Source organism: Chenopodium album, chromosome 11 (genome assembly GCF_948465745.1).
Source record: "Chenopodium album chromosome 11, dcCheAlbu1.1, whole genome shotgun sequence".
NCBI classification, from domain to species: Eukaryota; Viridiplantae; Streptophyta; class Magnoliopsida; order Caryophyllales; family Amaranthaceae; genus Chenopodium; species Chenopodium album.
This window is the reverse complement of record NC_137844.1, coordinates 55,429,505-55,457,467: the sequence shown is the minus strand read 5'-3', so window position 1 is coordinate 55,457,467 and position 27,963 is coordinate 55,429,505. Positions and strand designations below refer to the sequence as shown.

The following is a 27,963-nucleotide window of genomic DNA, read 5'->3' as shown; positions in this document are numbered from 1 at the left end:
TAGCAAAGTAGAGCAGATATTAGCAGTAGAGCACGACAGAGTAGAGTAGAGTAGAGCAGGGCAGTACATATTTCAGTAGAGCAAAGCAGGACTTCCAACACAATGCACAACAAATTTCAACAAAGTAGGGTTAGGGCTGGCAATTTCACCCGAACGCATGAATAATCGAACCACTCGATCCGATAAAATGGATGAAAGCCCGACAAAACACAGATTTTATATGGATGACGGATGGATCGGGTCAGATTCGGGTGGAGCTTCATCCATCCATCACCCGACCCATCCATCCATCCGCTTATATTTTTACAAAATTTCAAATATTTTTTTACCTATTTGTGATACTACATAAGTATATATTTCATATATACTTGTAATATAAGTTAAACTTCGTATAATAGTGTGAATGTTGGAAAATTTAAAGATTTTGTCAACTATATATCATATTATTAGTTTATGTATATTAGTATTATGACTAAAGAATGATGTATTTTATTTCACCCGTTATTCACCCGATCCACCCAATTCATCCGTGGATGATGGATGGATTGGATGTGGATGAAGAATTAAATAGTGATGGATGGGTTGAATGATGGATGGATCGTTGGCGGATGGAGGTGGATTAAGCTCCACCCGATCCACCTCCGATCCATTGCCAGCCCTAGTAGAGCAGAGTAGATTTCAGCAAAGTAGAGCAGGACAAAGTAAAGCAAGCATAACAACTCAAAAAGAACAGGGCCTATATACACCAATATTAGGCTTCAACTAGGGGTGATTAACTACGATTTGGTCCGATAAAATGGCGGGTTTGGACAAACCAAAAACACATTTTTTTTTTAGTTATAAACTCGAACCAGCTCGAAAAAAGCCCACTTTGACCGGACAAGGGCTTGATATTTGATGTTAAGGCCTGACTTGGACCGAATTTTTATCACCTCTTACATGATTTTGAACAGTCTTTTGTAAAGTAGTATTAGCAAGAGACTTTTCATTGCCTTCAGGCAATCTTTTATGTGAAGTCTTTGAATATGCTTAATATTACTTGGTAAATCAAGGTTACGAATTGAAGGACATAGTCTTAATCAACGAGCTTGAAACGCAAGTAATCATTTTAATAATTTATAAATGCATATACTGATATACTTATATTATTCTTCACATCAATTTTATATGAATCAACCAGAAGCATACTTTGATAGTATCACATTATATAAACAAACTTATATTAAGACTAAATTCAATTATAATACAAAATTAAAATACTACTAAATACTAATGAAGAAAGCAGCATCAATATGTACAACATCAGCTGATTCAACACTAATTGAAGCCATTATTGGTAACCAAGACTTAGCAGATGAAATATTACTCAGTTTATCTCCAAAATCTCTAGTGAAGTCCAAATGTATATCCAAGAAATTTCTTTCTATGATCTCAAATCCATATTTCGAACGTCGTTACTCCCTCCTTCACCCCCCTTCTTTCTCTGGCCTTTTCTTGGTTCCTACAATCATCAGTTACTGCCCTGAAATCGAATACCTTTCTCTAAGTCAATATGATAATGATCACCACCCAAATGGACCGTCGATAAGCTTTCTTACAACCCAAGGTTTCAAGATCTTACAATCTTGCAATGGGTTATTGCTTTGTTCAAGAAATTATTTTGGCAAACAACACATAACAACATATCACGTATGCAATCCTACAACGCGACAATATGTTGATCTCCCTAGGAATACCTTCATGAAGGTATATCATTTCGAGCTATCATTAGCTTATGATCCTTTAAGATCGCGTTCTTACAATGTTATTTGTGCTCAAATACTTGATGAACATCAAGGTCTATGCCAAATTTCAATTTATGAATCAATAACTGGTCTATGGATGCCTCACAATGAGCTCTTTATCGCGCCTGAGGGGATAGATTTTGGTCACGCGGTTTATTGCAATGGGAGCATTCATTGGATTAAGGGCTCTAAATCTAAGGGATTGTTTTTCAATATCGATACTAAATGCCTCAAATCATTGCCTGAATTACCAACGAAAGAGCATGATCTTCATCATCATCAGTATATATACGAGTACTTTGGCCATTCACAAGGCTTTTTACAATATGTTGTTACATCTCCTAGCCTACGACATTTTGAAATATTCGAGATGAACAAAGATTACTCAAGATGGTTGTTCAAATTTAGGATTGATCTTGGTGCATTGGCGCGCAAATTTCCAAGCATGGCTCGTAGGTCTCTTGCTGGCTATATTATGTATTCGAGCTATGAGTGTGATGTGTTATCAGTTTTTCGAGGACAAAATAATAATAGTCATTATAAGGTTTTGCTCTCAATCCCCGGTGAGGTTATTGCCTACAATCACAAGATGAAAACTTCGTGGAAAGTTTGTGACTTGAAGGTTCGTGCTCAAGAGAGGCGTGTATGGTATAGAGTTTACTCTGCCTACGAATATTATGAAACCATTTCTCCTCTTTAACAATGAGGACCAATTCAAGGCATACTCCATGAATCCATGTAGACTTTGTAAATAAGTGTGAAGGCTTTGTTGTTTGAAATGTATAGACTTTGTATTTAAAGTAGACTTGTCTTTTATTAACATTATTACATTTTGTAAATAAAGAGGTTATCATCTCCGTGCCATAATTATTTTTGTGTATACTACTTTGAAATTTGACCTTTTTCAGCCCAACTCTTGTTAATTTTCTTAAAATACGTGTATGTGACAAATTTTTAAAAGGAAGAATGGAAGATTTAATAAAGGGGGGGGGTTTAAGTTAGGAAATAGCAATGAAGCCAAAAAAAAATTGAATGATTTTGAGTAAGGAAGAGGAAATTCACTATGAAATCTGTACAGTAACTTTATTTCACATGTATTTATACAAAAGAATTTCAATTTGTCAGGACATATCAGACAAATAGCATAAATCTGTATATACAGTTATACAGTTGAAGTAGTCAAGTGTTTAAACTACATATATACAACTAATACAATAGAAATTAAGTTGTTAAAAAAGAAACAGGGGAAATGCTCTCAACAAAGTCATAAACTTGGTAAATACCATACCATACTTTCTTCTCTTTTTCACTTTTTCTTGATTTGTATATTTGCCTGGAAGTCTTTTCCTTACAGTTATAGGCTATAACTTCACCAGGAATGGACATAATAATCTCTTCAAATTCCCCATTATGACCGCGGAAAACTGATAGCACGTGACATTGGTACATAAAATGAGGGTCTCGAGGGTAAGTCTTCATGGACATCTTCGGAAACTGCAAGGCTAATTCATCGAGCTCAATCTTACATTTGAAATCCCATGCTGAATAATCTTTCTTCATCTCGAAAAGCTCGTAGTGGTGCAATCCTTCCATGGTAAACATACAATACAAGTACTCTTTAGAGTGGCCAAAGTACTCACAACTATATTGTTCTTGTCTAGGATTCTCTGGCATATCATTTATCATCTCCTTCTCTATGTCGAAGTATAAGCCCCTCTTTGCCCTTTTAGTCCAATGGACCGAGCCATTGCAGTATATACCACTCGTGAAGTCTATTTCACGAGGAGCAGAGAATTCGGTTGCTTTAGAGGGTGAACAAAGGTTTGATTCCGATGAATATATAAAGATCTTGTACATAGAATTATTCCTTGTTTTTGTAAGGCCAATGATCTTGTAGTGTGGTGAAATCAAAGGATCAAACACGAGACTGTAATATACAGGGCTTACAGGAGAAAAATCAATAGGAAGGAGTTTCTTTTCTTTGATTGAAGGATTGAAAACATAATATTTTTCCCCTTTGCAATAAAGCAACAATCCATTACAAGATTGTAGTAGTGTGACATTAGTCATGTCTTCAAAGGGAAAAACCGGGGTAATTGATTCATTTTGATCACCAAGGCAGATGTACTCGATTTGATCATCCTTCTTAGTTCGATATTTTGGGACTAATAAGAGGCCAGAAAGTGAGGGAGGATGAAGATGATTGTACCTTGATACAAAATATAAACTCGAGAACCATAAGCGCCATAGAGTTGATGCCTTTCTAAAGCTGATGAGTAGTTTCACAGACGAGCGAACGGACACTTCACCTAGTAAATCTTGATCGTGTGCAATAGTTTCAGCTGAATTATTAGTGGTGGTTGATAGAGTAGTTGAATTGGCATTCACTCTTTGAGACATTTTCAGAACTCGAAAAGGCTCGAAGAAGAAAGTCTGCAGCCCTGCTTTTTAAATACTATAACTGAATCCTTCTTCATCAAGGCAAAAGACAATGTCCACAATGTGAATAATTCATTGTCTTAATTTTCATTCTTATCAAATTGGTTGAATGAGCTAATTCATGCTGTTCTTTAATCTTGATGCTCAAAGATTTTGTTTTTAGATAAAAAAAAATTGCATAGTAGCATATTATTTATGATTTTATGTAGATAAAATGGTGTTGTGTTTATGATATGATGAAGTCATCATAATAAAAAGACTATTTTAGGAGTATAAATTATTGCAAAGTCCTCTGTCAACTTCAATTCCAAAATAATGGTTGACTGAGTTCAGTGGAGAAGGGAAGACCACCTCAGTTAATCTATAATTAGGACTTTTTGGAGGAAGTCAATGGTTTTCATTAATTTTTCCTTTAGATCATGAAATAAGCCTTTATCACCAATTTTTCGTCCATATAGTTGGGACTTTTCAAAGGGTGTCATATTGTGTGATGATAGGTCTAATGACATAGTGCGGTGGAAATTTTAATTTTAATGGAGATCCGCCCTGCATCCGCTCAGTTTAGACAAGAATGGTGAAGGTTTGGTGAATGATGGGTGTGATCGTGCTGTCGTGTAGATGGAGATTATATAAAATTAGTACCCGCTATAGGTCGTGAGACGGGTATGTATTTTAGGTTGTACTCGTCCATGCCTTCATCGTAACATACCCATCAAGATCATTCTATTTTATATACGAAATACAAGTTTATCACTTCTATTAATTTATCCACATATATAAGGGTTGTATATTAATTTTGTACGTGGAAACCAAAAGTGTTAGCTCACTTAGTGTTCCATAACAAACTTAAATCTAATCCATAAATATTGGATTAAAATAACTATGAAGGTTGCGGTTTGATTAGAGTCCTCTTTACAGTGTAAAAAAATAATATGTACGTAGAAGCTTGTAGGAGGCTAGTGTCTAGAACACTAGAACTCTCAATACTAAGAGATTAGAAAGTTCTAGGACATTAAAGTTTCCAGGCACTTCAGCATTTGGCATTTGAGCATTGTACTTGTATTTATTTCACATAATCCAAGCAAACTTTGAACCGTCTAAGCGTTGCTTTTTTTTTCTTATGCCATAATTTTCACAATATTGTGAGAGTTTCTGTTAAATAAGGTCAAATTATTATTATTTTTTTTATTCAAAGCCAAATTTTTCTATTTAATTTCAAAACCTTAAGGATTAAACCTCCGACCGTTGGTTTAGACAACATGACAAATCAGAAAAACAACCATATTTCGTTGGCATGATGTGTTGGAACAATATGTTTAATTTACAATTTGGAAATTAGTATCTTTCATCCTTAGGATCTGAGATTGTTGTTGCAAAATTACTACATAGTTATGTCTCAAAACACGCTAGATAATGTACAAATACTTGGGCATAGACATCCTGAATTAAAAGCATGCATATTGAGCAAATCTCCTACCATAATTGATACTTCATTTACAAATGTTGGTGGTTTTTCAGTTCAGAATTAGATTAACTATTTGTAAATAATTCAAAATAAATAATTATATGAGTTAACTATATACAATATAATATTTACGTAGCAACAAGTAATTTTTATTTTATAAATAATATCACGTAATTTGTTAATGCATAAATAATTTTAATATAATTTATTTAATTTTATATCAACAATAATACTAAAATATTACACAAGTTATGTAAATAATATATCTTCATTTCCTTCCCAAATTATGATGGCCCAACTTATTTATTGTTATAAAAAAAAAGAAAATATTTAATTGATTATCTTAAAGCATTAGAACATGGCCTTCCTCCCTCTGTCGGCTGGGGGTTAGGCGTGGACAGATTTGTCATGCTGCTTACGGGATCAAAGAACATAAAAGAAGTTATCTTGTTCCCTCTTTCGAACAAAAAGCGAAAAAAGGGAGACGAGATAGCTTATTAGGAAAATTGAGATGCAATAGCAATTAAGACAGTGGGGTTGACCCGAAACTTGAAGTACTATCCAGAATAATTTCTTTCATCTGCTCAAAATGTTTTTGAAAGACCTACAATGAACCTGGAGTGTCTGTAACAGATTAGAAATTACTCTTTTAATGGTGCAACTGTACAAGCTTACATACAGGTAATTTTCCTATTTGAAAACAATGATGCGAACCTAAATATACTTGGAATAATCAACAAATATAATTACAGTTGTGAAATGGAGGAGAAAAATCAAAGTTTTTTTAATATTCCATTTTTTTTTGTGGATAACAGGTGATTGGTCGAAAATTAAGTTCATTATCTCAACTTTGATTCCTCTCATTGCAAGTCTAAGAAACGATGCAACGCTTTTTAAGGTACGCTTAGAGTAATGCATTGAGATTGTGTTGATTGATTCAGAAAAACCATCTTAATCATTTGTCATTTCTCTATATCCCAAAATTTATGACATGATACTAATCTATATTTTCATTTTTCTAAAGGGTCGATAATAAACTTTTTACAAAGTATTACGTGCATTGGGTCTTTGTCAACACAATTACTTGTGTTGTGTTGTCCTTGCATCACTTGGAGCCTTGGAAAGTTGGAAGGTGGGGTAGTCATATTACTTGCGACCCTGTCGTCACAATTCACAAATTTTGTCTAAAATCTTATGCTAGTTCTACTCCCATAAAAAAAATTTAAAAAAAAAAAAAAAAAGTTACTCCACCAACCCAACACCTTATATAAATCCCAAATTAAAAAATAGTTAGATGCAACACATGCAAGCATAGCTTCACACTTGCGTCATAGTGGATACTATACTTTGATTGTTCATATTCTGGTTGGTTTGCACAAACACACTTAATAATATCAAGCAAAAGCTCAACAAATTTGAATTTGTGATGAATTATGTCCTTTATGTGGAGACTGTTCAAAGTCTGTTCTCCACCTTTTCTTTCAACTCAATGCGAAAACAAAGCAAAAAATCACATCTCATGCAACATTTCTGAAGTAAATAGAAACAATATATATATATATATATATATATATATATATATATATATGTATATATATATATATATATCAGACATTACAATACATGTTAGGATGATCCAAACTCCAAAGAGATGAGTTGAGACCACGTCTCAATCGATATGAGGAGAATACTTGATCACCCTATAATTTCCCTTTCTCCCCTACATACAGCTAGCCATATTTCAGGCAAGTACATTTTTAGAATACAAATGTATGATCTCCTAAAGAATAATTCAAAGCCTTAATAATGTACATACATATAACTAGATAATTTATGATCAAGTCTAAATTATGATCATACTTTAGCAAAAGACCAGATCGCGTGCTCATCAATTGCCATGGATTACAATTGCATAGTTATAACTAGAGCTTACCGCGACATAGTAACAACCCACTGCTATATAGTAGAATCTGAACAAGATAGGAACTAAAGTTGATAGATAGTACACACTAAACATATTCTGTCTTCGATTTTGAACAAATAATCAAGAGGATAGAAAAGAACAGATAGAAGGGGATATTTATGTACCTGATATAACAAAATGATTTAGAAGTTGGGATATATTTCAGGCATTTGGCAATAAATTCTGCAGGGTAAATGACATCCCCTGATATTGTATCAGCCTAAACTAAGTTTATATAGATAAAACAAATATTATTATATTCTTAAATTCTTAATGTGTATAATAATTGGGGATGATTATCTCATTAATTATTGTGCAAAGTGTGGAAAACTAAGTGGTAAAGTTGGTTGAATCTGCAAAACCTAAGCTAAATTTAAGGAATATGCTTTGCTTGCTTAATTAAATGATTGAGCCGAGGGGATAAGGTCAATCTTAATTATTAGGGTACAATAATTATTATTATGTTTTATTCTGGAATCCTACAAAAGATGCTGCTACAAAGTCTGGAGTTACACACTAATGTGTATTAATAATAATTATACAAGTATAGAAAATTGATCGAATTTGCATGAATTTAAATTTTGTTTACCTAATCTTTTGACTAATAGAAATTTTGTCTCTTTTATATTTATGATTTAAACTAGGCTCGGACCAAACCAGCTCGTGCTAATATTGATTGATTTTTTTTTTTAAGTACTAGATCCTCTAAACATGACTCTAACTAAACTAGTTGATTCATTACCCAAATATATATGATCATAAGAATCATAACTTTAACTCAATTAATTATAGATCATAATTGAATTTACAGTATTCAAATTATTCTCAATCTAAATTATGAGGTTGCCTCCTTGATTTCAATCATAACTTTAACTCAATTAATTATAGATCCTAATTGAATTTACAGTATTCAAATTATTCTCAATCTAAATTATGAGGTTGCCTCCTTGATTTACTATTAGTGCATTGTGAAGTCATTTCACCCCTTAAAGGGTGGGGTTGACATATTAATAATTGTAAAATTTGTATGTAGTATGTACCCCAACTTTGAAAAAATGTTTAAATGTGCAAGCAAATCTTCACAGTTGCGTCATGGTGGATACATCCAAAAGGATAAACTATAATTAGTAGGCCAATCTCATTAACTAATTAATTGTCCTTATCCCATGACATTTTTTTAAGGATTAGACCAATTAATTTATGAGATTAAACTATTTAGATGGAAAAATCAGCTCAAAGTGCAATTTTGTTTATTGCAGTAATGGTATCGAAGTAGTTTAGTGGTGCTAATGACAAAAAACACGATTTTGTAAGAGCAAGTCTAAAGTCTGAACGTGCATACATACCAATTATACCATGATACAAGTTTTCCTTTAAATATTATCTTCTTTGGAGCTAGCCAAATGAGGTCCTTTTGTCTCATTTGAAATTTTGCATTTGAAAAGAAGGAAACTTTAATCATGACGTCGTCACGATTGCATGTAGTTTTATTATACTCGTATAACTCATTTCACCAAATATAATTAGAGGGAATATCGAAATACTAGCGCTTAAAGATATGTACAATAAAACTTGAAAAAATAAAACGAATGAAAGTTTGAAATTAAGATCAAATTATACTTCATCTGTCTCATTTTATTTGTTACCTTTAGTTTAAAAAAATAATACAAAAAAGTCAAAGGAGAAGATAGTAGCAAAGCGCTATTTTGTTCTGTAGTGCACAATTAATGTATAAACTATAAAGTTATGCAACTCAAAAAAAAATTACTAAATGTCTTATTGAGTTTTAAAGGCAACCTATTAAATTTCATTTTTATATTTGAGCCTGCTCATGAGCTTCTAAAGCCTACCTTACTCGTTCAAGTCTTTATTCTAGCTCACACTCGGACCAAGCTTTATTGCTCTAACCAAACTGAGATTAATGTGGCTCAAGAATACACTAGACAAGTATACTCCTCATTCCTCAACTTTGCTTGGATATACATAAACTCTAAAACAAGAATACCAACTTAGCAGTAGTTTATCAGGTACTGTAAAAGCGCAACGATTGCTGGTATTCACCAAAAGAATGAAATCTAACCATATACTTCGCTCCTGTATCAATTATCCGTAGAGTTATAAACTTATAACGTAGTTCACTCCTAATGTTGACAGAGATAAATGTACTAAGCTAACTTATGAATCTCCTGTATGCCTAGTTGAGAATACAGGGGATTCATAAGTCAGCTTAGTACATTTATCTCTGTCAACATTAGGAGTGAACTACGTTATAAGTTTATAACTCTACGGATAATTGATACAGGAGTTTATAACTCTACGGATAATTGATAGTTTATAACTCTACGGATAATTGATAGTTTATAACTCTACGGATAATTGACTTATAAACTTATAACGTAGTTCACTCCTAATGAATCCCCTGTATGCCTAGTTGAGAATACAAGGGATATTTTCTAAGACAACCAATAAAATTACATAAAATAAAAGTTAAACTTCATTGTATTCATGAAAATTATTCAAGATGAACAAAAACAAGGCAAAACTAACAGGACAATCGCACATCCAAAGTAAATCAAGACATATCAATGAAATATGTGTAATAAAACAAACATATTTTTCTTGATTCTGACTGTGCTTCAATTCACCCTTCTTTTCTACACTGCAGATGCACGTCTGAGCATGTCAGACGCGCTAGAAACCAACACCTGTGACTGAAATGTGTGCTCGTATGATATGACTGTGAAGCATGGTTGAGGTTAAGGTACAAAGGGAAGTTCGACTGCAATTCTTCAAAGTACTTGATAGGAAGAATAAGCTCTATACCATACTGCTCGTTCATACGGCCTTACCTTTAAGTCACACAGCTTTTTTGCAGATCTCTTCTCGTGATTGTAAGTAATGACTTCACCAGGAATTGAGAGCGCAACTTCTAAATCTTCATCATCATGGCCCTGTACAACAGACAGCACATCACACTCATAGCGCGGTAAGAAAGGATGAGGGTTGCTAGACCTACGAGCCATAATTGGAAAATCCTTCGCTAAAGCCTTTAAATCAATCAAACTCCTCAGAAACCACCCACTGTAATCTTCCTTCATCTCAAAGAGCTCCAGAAAAGACAACTCTGGTGATGCAACGACATAGTGAAGGTGACCTTGAGACTCCCCAAAGTACTCACAGCTAGCCAAAGGATACCCTTCCTTCAGTGGAGGCTTCGGCATATATGTCAGAATCTCTTCCTCTACATTGAAGTACAGACCTATTGTTGTACGTCTCATCCAATGAATTGCACCATTGCAAAACACCCCGTCATTGAAATCTATGTCCCCGGGTGCAACAAAAGGCTTACCTGAGACGGCCCAAGTTTGAGTTTCACGGGAGTAAATAGATATCTGATGAAGTGGCTTTTGCAGTTCTAGCTTTTGCACACAAATGATCTTATAATAAGGTGAAGTATAAGGGTCAAAAGCTAGATTAAGAGCAAAATGGTTGGTCGCAGAAACAAAATTAGGAAGTACCTCTGGGTGTTGAGTTGCTAGATTGCAGATATAATATTTTTGGGATGACTGAGAAAAACAAAGGAGCAAACCAATGCAAGATTGTAATATCTGAAGATTTAGGCTGTTGAGAAATGAAATATCTGGAACCTTGGTTTGACTTTGTGTGAGGGAGACATACTCAAACTGAGATCTTTGTGGTGAATATTTTGGAATCAACACAAGGCCAGATACAGAAAGAGGGAAAATAGAGTAGTACCGAAGAAAATCATGGTCAGACATGGGAGGACACAAGGGCTCAGTTAGCTCATAATCGAATTCTGGAAGCCATAGATCAGGCAAAGAGAAGTAGAACCCGGCAGCTAGCTCATCATCCCCATCAATGAACTCAGCTGGTAAGTCGATATCAAGGCTGCTCTCAGCAGAAAAGTACTCATCATCACCGCTCAAGGTCAATGGATCAAAATTGGGGTTGCTACACATCCCTATTTCCATTGCCCCTATAAAGTCAGTTGATATATTATCACAAAAAGAGTCCCAACTCAATACACTATCATATCCTAGTAAGAAATTCGATTTTGTCGAAGATATACTACGTGGAGTCCTCTATTCTTTTAGCATGTCTGTTTCATTTCTGCTTCCATTTTTTATAAAAGAATAAAATAATATCAAAAGTACATCAGCAGGAAGACCAGGCAACCAAAGAGCATACAATTAGGCAACAAACATATCATCAAGGAAAGAGCAACTCTTCCAAACATACCAGGTCAACTGTTTATAAAGAAAAAAAATACTGAAAGAGATTTAAACGGTCCATCTGCCAAGATAAAACAACAAAAAAAGATGAAATCCAAAAAACAAAAAATGTACTGCAATAACATGTAAGAGTTTCGATGAGTGATGGCTGCAATAAGCAGCTGTCCTGCTTGGAAGGTCAAGCTTAAGTTTGTTAATTTGTTTTAGAAAACAGCAAATAATATCCAGATCAGAAACATAATCAAGATATTAAATAAGGGTGCATACCTCTCTTTATATCGTCTCTTGTCGATCAGCTAGATCCAGTAGTGAAATGTGTAACAAATGATGAATCACTTCACAGCTTAAAATATACAGTAAAATTCAGAATTAAAGTTTCAGACATCATACAACAGCATGATTTTACCAATTTTTACCTTTCCAATATTCCACAGGAGAGAGCACACGCATCAGCAGAAAGGATTCTTAATACTTAGGCTTGCGACTCAAGCAGCAATATTGTCATGGGACATGGAGGAATCAGTAGATGCTCAGCACCTTCACAATTGCTCACATACCTGAACTGCAAATTGTAGATAGTTTTAGGCATGCCATTTATACAATCTTACAATATTTTTCTCTCCATTTATCCAACCTTAACAGTATTTTTCTGTTCATATAATTTCTGGAAGCTGCTTAATTAAGGTCATATTTTTATTGTTCTTCATTCTCTACTGTCGTAACAAAAAAGAATCTAATGATCCATTAATCTAGTTGGGTAGTGAAGAGCATCAATTAATAATCAAAATTACAATAGAAAAATTGGTATGATAGCCAAATGCAGGGTTAGAACTCTAAATTCAGAAGTGATATATAGTTGTACGAAATCAGGGAAGAAAGATGGATGATATATATGAGGAAAAGGGAGATGTTTTATAACAAATGAAGTATATACAACAAAAGTTCTTTGATAGCAAAGAATGGGATGAAACGGTGCCACAGAAAAACGAATGGGAAAAGGAGGCACCAAAGATAGGAAGGCTTGTATATGTTCTTTGATGTTAGAGAAGTCAGCTGTCTGGAATCGGATGGGTAGCAATTGTTGCTTCATATATGTTCTTTGATAATGTTGAACACTGCATCAAGATTCAACTGCCAGGATATAGAGATATATTAAGAGAAGATCAACAATGATTATACATTATTTCATCAACACCAATAAAAGAAGACAAATATTTACAAGAAACAGTATCATGAATATAAATTCAGCTTAAGATTGGTCTATCCCAGAAACTTCAAACAAAATAAGTACATAGCAAATAAAATCATATAGAGATATCTGGAAAACTGACTTCACAAAGGAGAAACACAGATTTACTGACATACTCTGCATCAAATAACAGATAAAGTCTCAAAATGTTCGTAGACTGAATACATTTTGTACCATATGGTTACATCACTGGCCCCAAAAATTTCATCTGGAATGAATAGGTAATTTTTAATCTTAAGATTCCTAATTACGACATCACCAGGAACTGAAAACACTATTTCCACACCTTCATCCCTTCCTGCAAGATTAACGTACAGAACGTCACATTGAAGCAGTGTGAACATAGGATGTTGCAAAAAGTTCCTAAGCATAGCTGGAATTTTAGCAATCATCACAGTGGGGTTAACCTGAATCTTCAAGTCCCATCCAGAATAGTCCTCCTTCATCTGGTAGAACTCATATTCATTTAATATAGCACGCGAAACAGCATAAATTAGGCACCCTTGGGATTTCCCAAAGTATTTAAATTTGTATTCTGAATCCTCATGCCTTGGAGTCTGTGGCATTTCTTTTAGTAAACCTGTCTTCAAGTCAAGATATGCTCCACTAGATTTGCTCTTCAGCCAATGAATTGCACCATTGCAAAAGACACCGTCATTAAAGTACAACTTGTTAGGTGCAACAACAGCCTCTTAAAAGAGACTCCATAGGCGAGTTTCAGATGAATAGATTGCAATTTGGTGAAATAACTGCAGACTACTTAGCTTTTGCACACAAACAACCTTGTAATCAGGTGAAGTGAAGGGATCAAAAGCCAAGTCAAGTGTGTATTCTTTTTCCATGTATGGACAGTGAGGAAGGACTCTTAATCTAAATAATGAGGGATTGCACACATAATGTGACAGCCCAAATCGACAAAGCAATAGTCCATTGCAAGACTGTAGGATTCGGAAACCTTTGGAATTTAGAAAGGCAACAAATGGAGTTACCTCAAATGTATTCTTCTTGAATGAAAGAAAATGAATTTTAGGATGTTGAGCAGTTTGTCTAGGGACCAAGTACAGCCCAGACAAAGAGGGAGGATAAAGAAGATTGTGCCTTGAGATAAATTTTCGATTTGAGATGATTGAGAGCCACAACTTTGATACTTGTAGACATGGAGCAAAAGAAGTTGCAGACAGATGATTAAAAATCTTGGTCGCTAATTCCTCATTTTCTGCAACCTCTTCCGCTGATGTTGGGTCAGTAATTGGCTCCTCCATCATTCAAAATATTTGGAACCTGTGAATTTTATCAGCTTTCATACAGACAAATCCCAAAGCACCTCCATCAGATTCAATAAACTATTGTTTTTCTACTTAAGATGAGGACACTTTGGAACAATAGGATGAAGAAGCCAAATTCTACAAGCCAAAATCATTTTCATATGTCAAGGATAGTAGTAAGCTTTCATTTAAAAAAAAAAAAAAAAAATACTTAGTCAATTTATCAGCCAATGTCAATCTCTTTTTCTTTATTCTATTGAGGAGGTGTGGTGAGAACCAAAGAAATTATAAAAAGTTTAGAAAAACCGAAGGAGCTTGAAAATTAGGTTGCTTTGCTATCTTTATTAACAATTACCTCTAAACCTTCCACTTGTTCATGAAATGTCAAAAGATCTTCTTTTTTTTTCATAAATCTGTCAAGAATTCAAAATTAGCAAAGATAATGGCCAACAATGATCATGTCAAACGACAGAGAAAGTCTTAAAATTGAAAATTCTACAGGCTGAACAGATTTTATCATATGAAAGTTTGCTCCCAAAATAGAATATCAACATTAAATCAATCATAGTTTTCCTTTCAAAAACTCAATTAGTATATCTGATCTTTGAAATGGAAATTTGCAGCCAACGGTATAAGATTAACTCTACTAACCACTAAAAGTGTGAACTCCATACAATCCCAAACCCTAACTTGATGCAGTGAAGAGTCAAGACTAAGAAAATAGCAATAAGCTAGAGGTTTATTTCCGCTTTTGGGGGTTTGTCAACATCAATAAGGATCAAGACTAACAAAATAGCAATAGTACACTGTCTTACCTTTTCCAGGTGCAACACTATGGTTTGTAACAAGGATCCTACACAAACCTCCAACTCGGAAGTACTTAATGGGCGGCCCATCAAGGAATATTTCATATTACACCTTATTTGCCACACCATGTGTAGTTTTTAGGTTACAAGGCAACAGTAAGGCCAAGGCAAGGTAATAGCATTTTCAAAAAGAATTTTTTATGAAATATAGCTGGATGATATGTACAAGAATACATATATGCAGCGACAGGGTCTGAGAAGGTCAAGATGTCTTTAAAGGACCCACAATGAACCTAGAGATTGTGTAACAGAAAAGAAAATACTCCTGCAAAGGCTGCAATAGTATAATCTTACAGGTATACTTCCTACTTAAGAATAATGATGCAAAGCTGCATATCTATGGAATATTCAACAAGCAGAAAACCATAAGACAACCATTATTCCTACAAAAAAGATATATACGAAATATGACTTTATTATCAATGAAGATAGCAACTGTAGTCGCAGAAATTCAAACAGGATACAGCACAAATTTTCAGAGCTTCCCAAGGACACCAAGGAAGCATCTATCTAGACCCTCATGAGGTTTTTCCACAGAATAAGCTAGCTAATGGCATCCTCTACTTACAATATTTTTGCATGATAGAAGTCTTAAAACCTGATTTCACAAAAGAGGCATGCAGAAGTTTATCGACATAGTCTGCATCAAACAACTGATAATGTCTCAAAATATTCATAGACTAAATAGGTTTTGTACCATATGGTTACATCAGAGGGACGGAATACTTTATCTTGGACTACTGAAACATTTTTCTTCTCAAGATTGAAAAATATGACTTCACCTGGCACTGACAAAACAATTTCCATGCCTTCATTGGCCCTAGCGTGATAAATGCACAACACGTCACATTCCAACTCTGAGAACAAATAAGGATGACGCCCAAAGTTCCTAGCCATAACTGGAAATTTAGCAATTAACACATTGAGATTAACCCGAAACTTCAATTCCCATCCAGAATAATCTTCCTTCATCTGATACAACTCATAGTGGTTAAAAAGAGGGCGTGAGATAACATAAAACAAGTATCCTTTGGACTTTCCAAAATACTTGAATTTGTATTCTGACTCCTCTTCTCGCCTGGGAGGCAATGGCATTTCTCTAAGTATCTCTGTCTTCAAGTCAATATATGCTCCACTAGATTTGCTTTTTAGCCAATGAATTGCGCCATTGCAAAAGACACCGTCCTTAAAGTCTAACTCATTAGGTGCATAAACAGGCTCTTGAGAGAGACTCCATAGACGAGTTTTGGAGGAATAGATTGCAATTCGGTAATGTGACGGCTGACTACCTACCTTTTTCACGCAAACAACCTTGTAATTTGGCGAAATGAGAGGATCAAAAGCCAAGTGAAGAGTGTAATCTTTTTCTGCATATGAACAGCTGGGAAGGACTCTTAATTGACATGTTGAGGGATTGCACACATAATGTGACAGCCCCAGTTGACAGAGCAATAGTCCATTGCAAGAATGTAGGATTTGAAAACCTTTGGCATTAAGAAAAGCAGCAAATGGAAGAGTAAAAAATTTACTCTTATTGAGAGAGAGAAAACGAACTTCAGGATGTTGAGCAGTTTGTCTAGGAATCAAGAACAGGCCAGACAGGGAGGGGGGATAAAGAAGGTTGTGCCTTGAAACAAATGTTTGATTTGAAATGAATGAGAGCCACCACTTTGATACCCTTAGACATGGAGCAAGAGAAGTTGCAGATAAATGAATGAAAATCTCTGTTGCTAGATCCTCATTTCCTGCAACTTTTTCAGCTGATGTTGGTCCAAATTCAGGATCAGCAATTGGCTCCTCCATCTTGCAAGGAATTTGTAATGTGAGGAATTTATTTGCAATTATACAAAGAATTCCCAGACCACCTTCAATATTAAACCACTTAAGTCTTGGCCCTTCTACTTAAGATGAGGACAATTTGGAACAGGAAGAAGTCAAATTCTACTAATCAATTTTATATCTCAAGGAGACTAATATGCTTTCTGGTTATTCTAAAATGTGGTCAATACATCAGCCAAGACCAATTCTTTATTTCTTAACTTGGGTAGTTGGGTTGCTTTGATAAACGCTAGAAGTCACTGCTAAATAACATTCAATGACAATGTCCTCTGTCTAATTACTAAAAAAAATCTCCAAACCTACCATTTCTTCATGAAATAGTCAATCACCTTCCTTTTCATAAACTAAAATTTAGTAAATCTCACCTTGCCACCAAAATTTGAGCCAACGGCAGTCCCAACTCCCAAGCCCAAGCCCAAGCCCAAGCCCAAGCTGAAGAGTATAATATTGCCTGACCTATTCAAGGACAATGCTGCAGTTTTGAAGAAGGGGTCCCACACCAACATCCAACTGAGAGAGATATAGTTAGTTGGCTGCCTACTTAGGCAGACTTCACATTGCTCCATAATCTCAGTAGTAGGTACTAGATAAATCAGAAAAAGAAGCAGATAGCAACTAGCTGATGCAAAATGAAATTCCTTCTCACCAATATATTATGTGGAGTGATCAGTTGATGAGACAACACTAATGACAAGGGAAGGAAAAAGCATTTTCCAAAAAACTCAATGAAAAAAATGGTAGTTTAACTATCTATACTAGAAGAATGCTCAATAGGCAAGAAATTTAAACTTAAAAGAGCTTGTTTCTAAATTTTCAAGAAGATAGCTACGTAGCTATGTGTATACTAGGAATACTCGACAGATAGGAAAACAAAGGACAGTAGGCAAATACAAAATCAATATGCCCAAGCAAAAATAGATGAGTTTATCTCCTTGTGCCCAATGAAGATGGAAACTGTGGTTGTTTGTAGAAACTGGAAAGAGAAATAAGCAAACTGCATTTCTCGGAGCATCCCAAGAACAACGAGGAAGCAATTAGTTATAGACTTACAAGTGTATCATGCATGCTTATAGATCCTAAAATAAAGTTGGCATTCAATCACTTGCAAACCACCTTCTGGACAGCACTTCACAAAAAGCTCTAGGGCCAATCGGACTGTGGAAATCAGAAAACCCAGCCAAAAAGTTTGGTAAGATAATTAAGAGTAGCTACTCTCTTCTAGGAAGCTACATTTTAATCTATAGGCAAGGGAATCTCACATGATTGACATGATAAGTGCCAATCATTCAATTATATTTTGGGTAGAGAGACTAAATGCCATTGCCATAGCTAGCTAACTTAGTTAGTAAAGTCTCGCCTATGGTACCAACTACCAAGGATATACATGTACATCAATGCCCTTTGCGGTTCTATATACACCAAAAACTATTTTAACTAGTAAGTTCAACCTCAGTCCCTTGAAACAAGTCTATGGCTCTATGCAATTCTCTTAATATAGCATTAGACCCAAGAAAATCATTAAGGGGGGAAAAACTCTCCATTCCTATTCAAATTACAAAAAACACCAAAAATGCTACAATACTAAAACTAGAGGTGATTTAGTTACTCTTCGTATTGACTATTGCAGTATTGCTACTCGGTTATAGGATGGAACCTCACTCGACTTGTGTTTGGCTAATCAGTTGCTCACCTGACATCCAACAAATGCACATCCTGATATCCACATATATGTAGGCAATCTTACTCCTGTCCAACCCAACTAACACCAAATGTGAATTTGGATCAGCCAAAAAAATAAATTAAATTGTATTATCCAACTCTTTTATGTACCCAATTTTCCAATCACCCAAATTTGCAATTGTGAAATAGAGGGCATGAAAGATAAAAATCAAAACTTCCCTCTGGAAAACATAACCCATTACATCAAATTTAAAATTCTCCCCCTTCTCCAATAATCTTTTCTTACCCTTCCTAAATTTCGAAAGAACAATTTAGGTTTAGAAATTACTGGGGTTAATCACTAATTAGAATTCAAAATTAACTTAAAATGCACTATACTGAAATAATTCTTGATCAATAAATGACAATAATAGTAAAATTTAAACATCTAACATGGTATAAGAAAATTGCAACCAAAAAAAAAAAATGCATGATATTAAGTAATTGAGGACATACAAAGGAAGAAAGGTAGCAAAAGAAGCGCAGACATTTCCACTCTTCCGGATAGCTCTCTGTTGTCGGCATTATCCGTCGTCTGCAACACTACGATTTTAGAGGTATTAATGTATTATTTTGGCTTTGATTGTTTGATTTTGTATGAACTAGGAACTTAGGAAGTGAAAACCATCACAATATTATCGAGTTGACTTGACACTTGACTCAAGTCGAGTTGGACATTATATCGAGTTTGGCCCACCAGCTATGTGTTGTGTCGTATTGAAATTTTACATGTAAGTATGTTATACTTAAGTCAAGTTTAAGTTTAGCCTACCAGGTATGTGTTGTGTCGTATTAGAATTTTTAAAATAATGGTTCACCAAAGCTGATATGCTAACGTAACCTGACGTATAATAGATATAAGTAACCATTAATAAATACAAGTACCATCGAGAAATATGAGAGAAGTAGATACACACTACAAAGACCAAAATGGTCTACATGGCTAACACGTATATCAACACTATAAAATGCTAACACATTGTGATTAACATGTGCTTTTCAAGGAAAGAACACCTATAACGTGTTTTAGAGTTGAATTGTTAGTCAAATAGTCAAAACCATAATGTGTCACGAAAGAGGATTCTAGTGAAGTATCTATCTAGCATAAGTCTAGCTTATATGTGAGTATGTGACTCACTGACTCGAACATAACGATAGCTTGCCAATCAAAGATGCTAACTTCATAACACGAAAAAGATCGAGATGAAACAGTGGGTCCATGGAAGACCTTGAGGCGGCGTAATACTAATAGTTTTTCAATATAGCAATGTATATCAAAACATTCAGAATTATTAAAGACAAATGATTGATCTAAAATGCTCCAGCTTAAAATAGAGGACAATGTTCAATAATTTCACAAAAGAAGGAAACAAGGGCGGATAAAATAACCGTTTCAACAAGAAATTTTTATCATATACATTGCTTTTACTAGCAAATTAGCAAGTTCACACATTAAAAGACAAGTGCATTACAATAAAGGCCAGATTTTGCACCAAATATTTAGGCATTTTCCTCTAAAAAGAGAAAACAAAAGAAAAGGATAATAACAACTTAAGCATAACTGTCAGAGGCTGGAACAAGGGTAAATGACTCAATAAAGATGTCACCATATACAAGCCCAGCAAGCCCACCTCCAATAAGTGGGCCAACCCAATAGATCCAGCTTTGAGAAAGGTCACCACTAACAATAGCTGGGCCGAATGATCGGGCTGGGTTCATTGATCCACCACTGAATGGGCCTGCAGCAAGGATGTTGGCCCCAACAATGAATCCAATTGCAATTGGGGCAATTATTCCGATTTGGCCCTTCTTTGGGTCAGCTGCTGTGGCGTAGACGGTGTAAACAAGTGCAAAGGTGATCACAATTTCCATTACAATGCCTTCAATTGCGTTCATTCCTGAGGCTACTCCGTGGGCTGGAATGCTCTGTTTTCAAAATTAAGACAACCACGACATCGAACTTTGTTACTCTTATTATTTCAGAAAATATTTGTAATAATTTGACCTTTTTACTATTGAACTTACGACATTTGACAATAATTTTTACTATTTATAGTAGCTTACCATTGATTACAACTACTCCAAAATAAATAGAATATCTCATCTCAAATCGCCAAAAAATAATATAGTAGGGTGTAAGAATCTAATTTTGTAGGGTTTAAGTGTATAGAATTTGTATTTATATCAACAATGGATGTAATAAATCGACTAGTGAAAAAGTTCAATGTCCTAACAACATACGCATGACTCTCAATGTACAATTGTATATTGTCCATGTACAATAAGTGATCACAAAACTTTATTTTAGCCTTTTAGGTGGGCAAGGTGGAGCAATAAAACTAGATCTACAAATTTTATTTTACAGCAACTATAAATTATCTTAAGGCAAAGGTTTATTTATCTATGGTTTTGTTCTCTTCTTATTCATATTGTTTATTCTTGTTTAAGTCAAATCAGACTAGACCATACTATAAAAGTATAAAGTAATAAGTTTAACCAGGCATTAAATTTATATTAGACCAAAAATTCAAATCAAAACACTTGAATAAGATGAAGAGAACAAAGCCGTAAATATAGCTCCCTCGCTAGCTAGTAAGAGGATCGAGAGAGAAAAGAAGCTGACCATGCCATTGGTGGTGAATTGGAGGAGAAGGCAAGCAACAACAGAGCCAAGGACTTGGGCAACCCAGTAGAAGAAGCCAGTAAGAAGGGTGATGTGTCCACCAATAGCCAATCCAAAGGTGACAGCTGGATTCAAATGTCCACCTGAAACATTGGCTGCCATGGCAACACCAACAAATAGGGCAAATGCATGAGCCACTGCTACTGCTACTAACCCTGCTGGGTCTAATGCTCCTCCTTCTGTCACCTTGCCTGCACATTATTCATAAACATAAGATTCAGTCTCGTATTATTATGACTCCAAAGAATTATAGCTACGTTATGATACATGATTTTGTCGTGAATTTTTACAATCTAACTATTTGAACGGAGTACCATTTCAAAAAACAAAGGATTATTAATTTACTAGGATGCACGGTTAGCAAAACCCTTATTTTTATTTTTACCTCCAATATATTTCTTTTAAGAGTATTACTCGTAATTTTGTAAGTTTAGACCTTAGCTTGTTGTCTTCTTTGAAAAATATATTAACTTTAAAATTTTAACCAATAAAAATATGTTCCAATATATATATATATATATATATATATATATATATATATATATATATATATATATATATATATTAGTTAATGAAAATAAGGTGAAGAGAACAAGTTCTTGTAAATAAAAATGCTTCAAACCTAGTAGAAAACTTTTAAATTCGAACATAGTAAAAACTAATTAATGAAATAAATAGCCTAAGAAAAAAGGTACAAGTACTACTAGACTTACTGAATGCAATTGCAGATCCTACTCCAGCAAAAACAAAGAGTAGGGTGGCAATAAATTCAGCTACATAACACCTGATTGAAGCAAGGCTAAAAGAGTCACCAAAGCTACCAAATGCCAACTTCACCATTTTTCCACAAAAAATTCAAAAACTCTCGAATTAATTTGAAGGGATTAATTACTTAGTTAATTAGCTCTAAGTTGTATATTGTGATGATTAGATGAAATTCTACTGTTTATATATGCCCTTGATCCATGTGGCACCGTCCAACGGCCCCACGTAATGACCTGGCACTCTTTGATTAGTCGCCGGCCTACCGCCCTTAATTTTGATTATAGAGCATTATGAGGCGCATAATCTTGTATTTTCTCCCTTAAACTAGCCTTGCTTACCTAATCTCAATGGACATAAAGAAAACATACTATAGTAGAATATTATGAACATTAGAACTTTGGTGTATATTTCTAATGTTGGTCCGTTGGAATATCCATGTCACTAACAAAGAATGTTGTTTATTTTAATCTTAAAAAAGTTGTAACACTTATCCATAATCTTAAATTAAGCTCTAAAATTTGTTGTGGACTAGGCAAATGGCAATAAAAGATGATGAAGAATCTAATCATATGATCATATGATGGAGTGGTTTATCTTCAAGTAATTTTTTATGTTGTTATTAGGTGGACTTTGGACATGAAATAACGACTTTCATTATTACTTACTCCTATTATATAGTTAGTGGTGATGAACGTACGTATATCTTGTTAATTTTTTTTTTTTTTTTTTTTTTTTTTTTTTTTTATTTTTATAGTGAGAACAAAGAAATTAAAAATCAAACAACAACCTAAAAAGACCAAAAAAGAAACTCTCGAACACGATCCTTGCCGGCCAACCAATGCGTCAGAGACACCCACTGCCTAAGAACCTTCCGAATCCTGCAAGACTCAATAGAAACCAGAAGAGCCCGAATATCTCGAATTAACCAGCAAAGCGAAATGTCGTCACGCAGTTTGTGGGCCAACATCAGACAAAGAGGCTCACAATCTGAGAAAATAAGGATTCTACGGAAACCCTTTGAAAAAGCATGATGTAACCCCCAGTAACAAGCCTGTAATTCAGAATGGAAAATAGAAGAAGAGAAAGACGCCTGTGCACCTCCCCCACGCACAGTAGGCGAATCGCAATCGCGCAAAATCTAACCTGCCCCTGCCGTATTGTCTGAGGATGACCAAGCCCCATCACAGATCAAACAAATGTCAAACCTGGAAGACAAATCCCCGCAAAGATCAAACCTGGAAGACAAATCCCCGCAAAGATCAAACCTGGAAGACAAATCCCCGCAAAGAATTGCAACAAAACCTGAATCAGGCGGCGAAGGCTGAAGATTCCCAGAAAATATGCGACCACGAAGCTCCTGAGCTTGGCAGCCCCGGTCCGTCCACTGAGAAGTAAGAAGTAAAACATCATCTGGAGAGACAACCTGATGCCGAAACCAGATGTTATTACGAGAAAGCCAGATAGCCCATAATAGAGCGAAGAACCGAACCAAGTTCGCCCAGTCCTTAGTAACCCTCAGTAGAGAGACCATTGAGGAAAACCATTGCAGAAAAGGAAGGCGAAGAAGACCTTGACGATGAAACCGAAAAGCACTCCGAACCCATAAAGAGACAACAAAGTCGCAATCTCTAAACAAATAGTCCACTGTCTCCTACTCCCGTTGGCAAAACAGCAAAAGGAATCAACTGAAAGGCCACGAACAGCCAGGACAGCTGCCACCGGAAGACCAGAATGAATAACTTTTCAGCCGAAGGTCTTCCATTTAGGAAGAAGAGGGAGACACCGGAATTTCCCCCACCAGGAAGAGGGAATCGACCCCCTAGAAAGAGAACTGGAGGCTTGCATGAGCAATAGAGCATAAGCAGACTTCACAGAGAAAGAACCATCCTTAGTAAACTTCCAATACACAAAATCGTCCATTAGCTCCAGTGGACGATCCAGACTGAGAATCCGAGAAGCCGTTGGAGAATCAAAAAACCGATGGACCCTCGAGGGATCCCACGCATTAGAACGCGGATCTATAATGTCAGAAACATGAGTCGGAAGTTCCGACTGAGATAAACCAGATTTAAACGAAACCGGACCACCAGGAGCCCAATCGTCCTCTATAATGCGGACACTTGTGCCACTACCTACCTTCCACCGAACACCAAAAACAATTGCTGACATCGCCATCTGTAAACCCCTACAACCCCAAGAAGGCCGAGAAACTCGAACCCCTGGAGCTACAACAAGAGAGGGATACTTAGAAAACATGAGTTTAGAAACTAATAACTGAGGATTACAAATCATCCTCCACCCAGTACTAGCAAGAAGGTATGTATTAAAGCAGGCAACATTGTGTAAACCCAGCCCCCCCAAGCCTTTTGGCAAATGCAAGAGAGAAGCTGAGCGCAAGGCCAAGCCCTTCGAAGCGTTAGAAGATCTCCACCAAAAGCTGGCTAACATACTGTCAAGTTGGGAAGCAACTGAAGACGGAATTTTGAAAACTAACAAAATGTGATTAAAGGAAGCCACAATACTGAATTTATAATAACCAATTTTGCAGCCGCCGACAACCGCAAAGAAGCAAAGGTGGACAAACGGTTAGCAACCTTATTAATCAGAAACTTGAACTCTGAAACCTTACTTCGTCCCAGGTCAATAGGCATACCCAAATAAGTTCCAAGTGAATCCTTCGACTGAAGCTGAAGACTACATGAAAGAAAATCCCGGTAATCAGGGGGAGTATTCGAGCTACACTTGACAAATGACTTCTGAAGATTAATCATCTGGCCTGAAGCAGAACAGAAAGTAGAAAGGATGGCCAGAACATTATCACAAGCTTACGGAGAAACCTGGAAAAACAACAGTGAGTCATCCGCAAAAAAGAGGTGGGAAACCGAAGAAGCGCCCCTAGAAACTCGAAGGCCATAAAATAAAGAATGTTGCTCTGCCCGACGGAGAGAGGCTGACAACACCTCCATACATAGCACAAACAGATATCGCGAAAGGGGGTCTCCTTGCCGAAGGCCACAATGCGAACGAAAGGAAAGAGTAAGACTCCCATTTACCAGAACTTGGTAAGAGACAGTTGTAACACATTGCTCAATAATATGAACCCAATAAGGGGGGGGAAACCAAAAGCTCGTAACGGCTGAGTCAAAAAATCCCAACACACTTTGTCATATGCTTTATTCATGTCTAACTTCGGAGCAGCATAAAAACGTTTCCTAGCCTTAGAAACATTCATAAAAGAGAGAAGCTCATGAGCTGCTAGAGCGTTATCAGAAATCAGGCGACCCAGAACAAAAGCATTTTGAAATCCGGAAATAAGAGAAGGAAGGACCTCCCGAAGTCTGCTAGTAATGCATTTGGCGATGCATTTATATAGAACATTGCATAACCCAATCGGGCGAAACTGAGACACCAACTCCGGCTGAGAAATCTTAGGAAGAAGAACCAAGAAAGTTCTATTCCAATCCTTCAACATATACCCATGAGCAAAAAAGTACTGCACCGCCGAAATCACAAAGTGTCCTATGTCCTCCCTGTGAGTCTTGAAAAACGCCGAGGTAAAGCCATCAGGCCCAGGGGATTTGTCATTTGCAATATGAAACATCGCTGACTTGATCTCAACAGTCGAGAAAGGAGCCATTAACAAATCCTTTTAAGACGAAGACAACGGCGGAAGGTCAAGATTGTCCCAGGAGAAAGGAGAAGCAGTTCCTGACAGAGACACAGGAGTATACAGATCAGAGTAAAAAGCCCGAATAAGAGATCGAAGACAGTTAGGATCTTGTTAATTTGTTGTTCATAGTATTATGAGATGGTAGCATCATTAGCTATTCCCATCGACAAGGGCTTGTCTCGGGCTCGACCCTCACCAACTACAAGGATATGATGTTATGGTACTGGTAAAATTTTTTAGTAAAACGTTGGATGTGGGGTCTTAATTCTTAATTATGAGAGGCTAGGGTAATCCATGAATATCATATACGTCGTAAAAGAATGGTGTCATACATAGTGTCCATATATGAAGCATGACCAGCTGGAGTTGTAAGAATATTATTATTGATTGAATTTAAATAAATCATATACTCCGTATATGAATTCAATTCAAACATTTATCAGACTTTGATTAAATATATATGCTGCAACATGATTAGATCCTATTCAAAAAATTTCACCTATCATTTTTTCTCCCAAAAATTAGACTCACTATTTTGGCAATTATAAATTTGAGATCCACCGTACCATATGCTACCCCATTAATTTTCTGTTAGGGAATTAAGAAATGTTATGTCCAAATCACTAATTTGAATTAAATTTATGTAGTTTAGAATTTTTCAGATGCAATATAATATGATGTGATGGTTATGTTGCTCATGTAAGCTTTTGCTAATAAGGTTGTGATGTTGAAATAAATAATTTAGTTAAATGATGATTATCTTCAAAGACTTCATTATATATTTGTGCTTATTAAATAATTTAGTTAAAATAATATGGTAATTTAAATTACTCTCTATTTATTTACAAAAAAAAATAATAATAAAATAAAAAAAATACATTCATTTTTTTTTTCCTATATTTGTTATGTTGTATCTATATAATTGGTCCCACTATTCACCTTTTTTTTTTTTTTTTTGACAAGAGACCACTATTCACTTGTAAACGCCTACCAACTACACTAGTTCTCCTTTTTTGTAAGTCCACTATCTGGCTATCCCCTCAGCAAGACATTAGTAACATACTAACATAACAAATTAACAACAGCATTTTATTGTTAGCATATCTTAAACAGGAACCTTGCTTTGAACCAACACAAAAGGCTTCCATATTGCTTTGAATTATGTTGACATGTCTTAGATAGGGCTTTTTTTTTTTTTTTTTTTTTTTTTTTTTTTTAAAAGAGTCTTAGATAGGAACTTTGCCCCCCAAATTTTGTATTTGTTTCTCATTTTTTCACAAGTGTTTCTTAAACGGTACGTGAATGTAATTAGCTTTTTTTCTAGTGATGAGAGCCGAAGTAGGCACCTAGGTAGCAACCAAGACACGATTTTGGGGTCATGTTATTATGATTAGCTAAGTATGCTTTTCTAGCATTTGTAATCTTCCTAGAAAAGAATAATGAACACTTAAGGAAAGAAGTATAGATAACTAATAGTAATATAGTTATTTAAGCTTTATATGAGTACAAGCTAAGAGACGCACACAATACGTGTGTGCGTGTGCAATATAAATAATTTATCAAGCTCGATTTTTTTTTTTTCTTCCCCATAATAGTAGCTCTTTAATTATCCTAATAAAAAAAAAAGTAGATTTAAAAATTGTTGATAAAAAAATAATAAAATAAAAATATGTTGATGATGTCATGTAGGCTAAATAATAAAATTTGACTTTCCTTAAAAAAAATTAAAAAAGAAAAGATGGAAGTTTTTTTTTTTTTTTTTTTTTGAACTAAGAGGGTAGTTTTTTTAGATGGTAGTTACATTTTTTATGTAAAGATAGTAATTTTTTTAAAAATAAAATAAAAGATGAGAGGAGTATTTTGGGAAAGTAAAATTTATCACCAAAAAACCCCTTTCACTTTATATATTATTATAGATATAATTGAATAGATTATTTACTATAATCAAAATGGTTCATGTCAATATGTTAAAAAAAAAATTACAATTTAGATATTCGCCAAGG

At 35.1% G+C, this 27,963-nt stretch overlaps 5 protein-coding genes across 8 annotated transcripts; 1 reads left to right on the top strand and 4 right to left on the bottom strand.

Annotated features, from left to right (window-relative positions):
- The first annotated feature begins 1,272 nt into the window (after positions 1 to 1,272).
- On the top strand, positions 1,273 to 2,484 carry LOC145566910 (F-box protein At5g07610-like). Its single transcript, XM_081626179.1, has one exon. It carries the CDS (start codon positions 1,273 to 1,275, stop codon positions 2,482 to 2,484), a length of 1,212 nt encoding a protein of 403 aa, XP_081482305.1.
- A 521-nt stretch (positions 2,485 to 3,005) lies between these two features.
- On the bottom strand, positions 3,006 to 4,184 carry LOC145566909 (F-box protein At5g07610-like). The gene has a single exon (XM_081626178.1). The coding sequence runs from the start codon at positions 4,182 to 4,184 to the stop codon at positions 3,006 to 3,008; it is 1,179 nt and encodes a 392-aa protein (XP_081482304.1).
- A 5,938-nt stretch (positions 4,185 to 10,122) lies between these two features.
- LOC145567823 (F-box protein At5g07610-like) lies at positions 10,123 to 19,411 on the bottom strand. 4 transcript variants are annotated; one of them, XM_081627221.1, is made up of 3 exons: positions 19,299 to 19,411; positions 12,321 to 12,466; positions 10,123 to 12,247 (listed from the first exon to the last, which is right to left on the bottom strand). In XM_081627221.1, exon 3 carries the CDS (start codon positions 11,641 to 11,643, stop codon positions 10,441 to 10,443), a length of 1,203 nt encoding a protein of 400 aa, XP_081483347.1. In that variant the 5' UTR covers positions 11,644 to 12,247; positions 12,321 to 12,466; positions 19,299 to 19,411; the 3' UTR covers positions 10,123 to 10,440. The 4 variants fall into 4 exon arrangements, 3 of the variants coding, with proteins under 3 accessions (XP_081483347.1, XP_081483345.1, XP_081483348.1); XM_081627219.1 differs by having other exon boundaries at positions 10,123 to 12,466; XR_014095742.1 differs by lacking the exons at positions 10,123 to 12,247; positions 12,321 to 12,466 and adding an exon at positions 15,682 to 16,104.
- Positions 19,412 to 20,235: 824 nt separating this feature from the next.
- On the bottom strand, positions 20,236 to 22,444 carry LOC145569288 (putative aquaporin TIP-type). The gene is made up of 3 exons (XM_081628650.1): positions 22,239 to 22,444; positions 21,466 to 21,716; positions 20,236 to 20,768 (listed from the first exon to the last, which is right to left on the bottom strand). The coding sequence occupies exons 1-3, from the start codon at positions 22,363 to 22,365 to the stop codon at positions 20,394 to 20,396; spliced, it is 753 nt and encodes a 250-aa protein (XP_081484776.1). The 5' UTR covers positions 22,366 to 22,444; the 3' UTR covers positions 20,236 to 20,393.
- Positions 22,445 to 24,033: 1,589 nt separating this feature from the next.
- Positions 24,034 to 25,927, bottom strand: LOC145566908 (uncharacterized). The gene is made up of 4 exons (XM_081626177.1): positions 25,479 to 25,927; positions 25,251 to 25,348; positions 24,875 to 25,066; positions 24,034 to 24,779 (listed from the first exon to the last, which is right to left on the bottom strand). Exons 1-4 carry the CDS (start codon positions 25,925 to 25,927, stop codon positions 24,034 to 24,036), a joined length of 1,485 nt encoding a protein of 494 aa, XP_081482303.1.
- Positions 25,928 to 27,963: the final 2,036 nt, after the last annotated feature.

Coding starts and splice junctions, on each gene's coding strand:
- LOC145566908 (XM_081626177.1), bottom strand. CDS start 25,927: ATGGCTCCTTTCTCGACTGTTGAGATCAAGTCAGCGATGTTTCATATT. Junction 25,067..25,250: donor TGTTTGTGCTATGTATGGAG/GTGTTGTCAGCC, acceptor GTTCTGCTTCAG/GCCAGATGATTAATCTTCAG. Junction 24,780..24,874: donor GATTAATAAGGTTGCTAACC/GTTTGTCCACCT, acceptor ACATTTTGTTAG/TTTTCAAAATTCCGTCTTCA.
- LOC145567823 (XM_081627219.1), bottom strand. CDS start 11,643: ATGGAAATAGGGATGTGTAGCAACCCCAATTTTGATCCATTGACCTTG.
- LOC145566910 (XM_081626179.1), top strand. CDS start 1,273: ATGAAGAAAGCAGCATCAATATGTACAACATCAGCTGATTCAACACTA.
- LOC145569288 (XM_081628650.1), bottom strand. CDS start 22,365: ATGGTGAAGTTGGCATTTGGTAGCTTTGGTGACTCTTTTAGCCTTGCT. Junction 21,717..22,238: donor AGGATCTGCAATTGCATTCA/GTAAGTCTAGTA, acceptor AATAATGTGCAG/GCAAGGTGACAGAAGGAGGA. Junction 20,769..21,465: donor AATTCACCACCAATGGCATG/GTCAGCTTCTTT, acceptor TTTTGAAAACAG/AGCATTCCAGCCCACGGAGT.
- LOC145566909 (XM_081626178.1), bottom strand. CDS start 4,184: ATGTCTCAAAGAGTGAATGCCAATTCAACTACTCTATCAACCACCACT.